Source organism: Piliocolobus tephrosceles, chromosome 19 (genome assembly GCF_002776525.5).
Source record: "Piliocolobus tephrosceles isolate RC106 chromosome 19, ASM277652v3, whole genome shotgun sequence".
In the NCBI taxonomy this organism is placed as follows: Eukaryota; Metazoa; Chordata; class Mammalia; order Primates; family Cercopithecidae; genus Piliocolobus; species Piliocolobus tephrosceles.
Window position 1 is genome coordinate 6,235,587 of NC_045452.1, and position 4,356 is coordinate 6,239,942.

The window sequence follows — 4,356 nt, forward strand, 5'->3', positions numbered from 1 at the left end:
GACCAGTGGAAGTCCCACAAGAGCTACAGCTGCCAGGTCACACACGAAGGGAGCACCGTGGAGAAGACAGTGGCCCCTGCAGAATGTTCATAGGTTCCCAACCCTCACCCCACCCACAGGGGCCTGGAGCTGCAGGATCCCAGGAGAGGGGTCTCTCTGCATCCCAAGCCACCCAGCCCTTCTCCCTGCACTCAAGAAACCTTCAATAAATATCTTCAGTCAACCAAAAACCTTGAGTTTTGTGTTTTGTTTCTGTTTATACATTTTCTACCCTAAATTTGTCCAGCCTGCAAGATGAACAAAATTATTTTAGACTTGTGAGAATGGAGTCTGGATTGTTTTTGAGAGGTAGTTCCACCATCACCTAGAAAGGCCCAGAGAATATTCCAGAACACAGCCTTGGGCAGCAGGTCCCAGGATTGCCCCTCTTTCCCATACGTGTTGTGTTTGTGTGGACATGTCCACCTCCAGCAGCCTGGGGCGACCTCTCCTTGGTTCCCCATGGCCTCCAGAAGAACGAGTTCCCTCCACAGATCATAAGGTCTCACTCCCTGGACAGTCTCCCTCTCTCAAGGGGTCCTTCCTTCTCAGGCAGAAGGAGCCTCTCCAGTCCACGGGTCCTTGGTCTCCCCTACTCCTTAGTGGCCCATGCTGTTCCTGACTCCCAGGACCCTGCCCTCTACTCCCACATCTCTCTCTGAAACAGGCACAGCCTAGACCCTGATCCTCTGGACCCAAGTCACCCCACAGGACAGCTGGGTACCATTGGTCCCACATGTGTCACCAGTGTCCCTGTTATATTCAAGTGCCCAGGGGAATAAGGGTCAACTCCACGCTCACCCCTAGGTAATCAGTCCAAAACTGACCACACCTCAAGTACCTAATGTCCAGTTATACATGGATGGTCAGTGGGGTTGGGGAGGTCAAGGTCAATCATGAGATTCCGGAGTGGTGCCATAGACGTGCCTGTAAACCAATTGGTCTTTTTAAGAGCTGTATGTGGGATCTAAGAACCGGGCTGACTATTGTCCTGGAAGGTAGCACAGAATGGGGGGCCCGGGCTATGAAACAAACACACATACACACATATTCACAAACATAAACACACATGAACATCTCATAGGCACACAGGTATTCACAAACTTGCCAGCATGCAAATACACACACACACACACACACACACACACTCCTGTGCTATTTAGAATCATTGCCACATGGGTATCCCACTGGGGTTGTGTTGGACATCCAGAACCCTCCCAGGGGCTCGGTTCTCCAATGGGGACCAGCTCCACATTCCCTGTGGCATAAACAGGCTTCTCGCTTCTTCCATGGTGAGTCTCCAAAGGAGCTGAGCTGGGACACATGGCTTCCTCTAGGACAAAGAGTAGCAAGGGAGCCAGATGTCATGTGCAGACATGCCTCCTCCCTCTCCCCTCTCCCTCTGGGGGTGGAGGGACCCCTAACTTCCAGTCAAGTGTGCATGCATGCATGGAGGGGCCATCCCCCTCACCCTCCTATCGGCCAGACCTGCTTCACGACAGGGCCGCTGGACCTGGGCGCCCAAGCAGCTGCAGCGGGGAACAGGTGGGGTGTGTCAGGAGGGGTTTGTGTGTGGGGCTGTGTCACTATGTGTTATGTTGGGAAGGGGCACCAGGCTGACCATCATCGGTAAGTTTCTCTGCTTCTCTCCTCTCTGAGATCCCAAGTGAAATACGGGGAGATTTTTCCCTTTCCTGTCTGTCTAAGGCTAAGGTCTCAGCCTGCCTGGGTGTCTGGAATCTTTGCCCCTCCTCATCTGGGCTCCTGGGTCAGTGTTGTCACCCATCGTCTTCTGGGGTTCTGGCCTCTCCTGTGGTTCTGTCCTCCGTAGGTCCCAGTTATGGGGCTGCGTTAAACAGTGACAGGAGGCCTCTGACTGAGGACATGGAGAGATGGGGAAGGAAATGGGAGGAGGAAAAAGATAGAGGAAGAATATCCTGTGAGAAGGTGGCCCCACAGTGCTGGGTCGCACTCCCTCCCCCAAGACACGACACCATGCACAGGGTGGTGGGTCTCAGAAAATAGGCCCTAAACATGGACCCTTACCAATTCCTCCACTGGAGAAAGACCCCAAAGCAGATGCCCAGGACAAGGACTCCTGGTAGGGACAGTGACTGGGACAGATGCCTGCTTGTCAGGGAAAACCCACTGCAGAGTCAGATCCCCCATATAAGTTCTCACGACATAGAGACTCTTTTGAACAGACACAGTTCCACGTTCCGCTCAGGGAGTCAAAAAAAAATGCCTCAAATGAAAATCTTTGATCTACTGGAATCCATCCCTCAGGACTGACACCCTCTCTCACCAGGCAGACCAGAGGGGTCTCTGCAGGGAGGTGGGGTGGGGGCTGCAATGATGTCGCCAGGGGGATGTGTGGGTAAGAAACCCACTCCTGTGAGAGAGAAGAGCCTGAACCCAGGACAAACAGCTGCTCTGCATGAAGAGACGAGAACAAGGGGAACTGGTAGGAGGCGTTCAGACAGACACCCCCAAGACAGGCAGATACCCAGGGTGAGATGTGGTCCCGGACTCCATCCCATCCAGTGTGGAGTGAGCACAGGTAGGGGTCTGTAGGTGATGGAACATATGAAAAACAGACAGATCCAAGAGGGGGTCTGTGACTCCCCAAGAGTGGGGGGCACTGAAGAGCCTCCCATCTGAGTGTGTCTCCACTCACCGCTGACCTGACCTCAGTCCAGCAAGAGTCCGGCCTGAGGTCCCTGCCCTGGGCCATAGTCCCAAGCCCACTTCAAGACTGAGGTCGGGGGTTCCCCAGGTGGACACCAGGACTCTGACACCCCTCCCCCTCATACACCCCACAGGTCAGCCCAAGGCTTCCCCCTAGGTCACTCTGTTCCCGCCCTCCTCTGAGGAGCTCCAAGCAAACAAGGCCACACTAGTGTGTCTGATCAATGACTTCTACCCGGGAGCCGTGGAAGTGGCCTGGAAGGCAGATGGCAGCGCTGTCAACACGGGAGTGGAGACCACCACACCCTCCAAACAGAGCAACAACAAGTACGCGGCCAGCAGCTACCTGAGCCTGACGTCCGACCAGTGGAAGTCCCACAAGAGCTACAGCTGCCAGGTCACGCACAAAGGGAGCACCGTGGAGAAGACAGTGGCCCATGCAGAATGCTCTTAGGCCCCCGACCCTTCCCCCAGCCACAGGGGCCTAGAGCTGCAGGATCCCAAGGGAGGGGTCTCTCTCCCCATCCCAAGTCACCCATCCCTTGTCAATAAATATCCTCATTGTCAGCCAGAAATCCTGCTCCTTCTCTTTTTTATCTCACATATAATTTGAGGCTCCTCTGCGTTCTCAGTGTTGGGTGGGGGGAATCCTGGCATCCAGTGGGAAAGTAGCCCTGAGGGAGAGTCTCATAGCCTCCCAGGGTGTCTGCTGGTGAAATAGACCAGGATAGGAGAAATCTGATCACTCAACACCAGTCCCTCTGCCCTTTCACTCCTCCCCCTTCTCCTCAAAGCATAGCCCCCCTCTCCCTGCCTCCTTCCTGGAAGGAGTTGTCTCTGGCTGGACCTCTAGTTACACACTCTTATCTCTGCCCTAACAGAGATCCTTCACCCACCATCTCTTTTCTCAGCCTGAAAACCCTGCTCCAGGCCTGGAGCCTCTTTGCCCCTGGCCCTCACCCCTGGAATGGCCCTCCTCCCCCTGTGCCCAGCTCAGCTCCCACCCACCCTCACCCCCTCCCTTTCATCCCTGAGAGCCAGACTGTCCAGGACACTCCAGCACCACTGATTTCTCAAGCTCTTCAATGAGGGATCCACCTCAATTCCGCACCTGACAGCAGGTTCAGACATTTAAGAGGAATTGGAGGAAGCCAGGAAGGAAACTCACACAAAAGGCCTACAGGAGGCTCAGGACGCTTGCAAAAGACAGGCTCTGAACTCCCTAGGAACTAGTGCAAGGAGGGTAATAGGCACTTCATCATTTCTGTAAGTTTAAACAAACCCTTTGCTGAAGGGAAGGTGGTGCTCTCAATGCTGAGGCCACGGATCTCTTCACAACTAAAAGTGGGAACATGTTCTCTCCAAGGCCTCAGTAGTAATGGGATTGGAACCTTGAGGCATGCACAGGTAACTGTCTGGCAGCCCGAAGACACGGTGATTCTCTCAAGCGCGTGAACAGAAAAGTCACTGGCCATCTTTGGGAACATCATTTTTGGGAACACTTCTCCATTGGATCCCGGGCCTTCACTGGAAAACCAGGTCCCTCTTCAGGACTTTCTCTGCGAGGTTCCCTGAGTCTGGGGCTCCAGCTGCTCTCTGAGAGGAAGGCATCGGGGGAGAGAACACGAC

The 4,356-nt window shown here is 54.3% G+C and overlaps 1 gene segment (V, D, J or C); it reads left to right on the forward strand.

Annotated features, from left to right (window-relative positions):
- The window catches only part of LOC111530534, an 8,971-nt gene extending 5,675 nt beyond the window's left edge, over positions 1–3,296 (forward strand). The window contains 1 exon segment of the C gene segment in view: positions 2,885–3,296. Within this exon segment, the coding sequence occupies positions 2,885–3,181 (297 nt within the window).
- Positions 3,297–4,356: the final 1,060 nt, after the last annotated feature.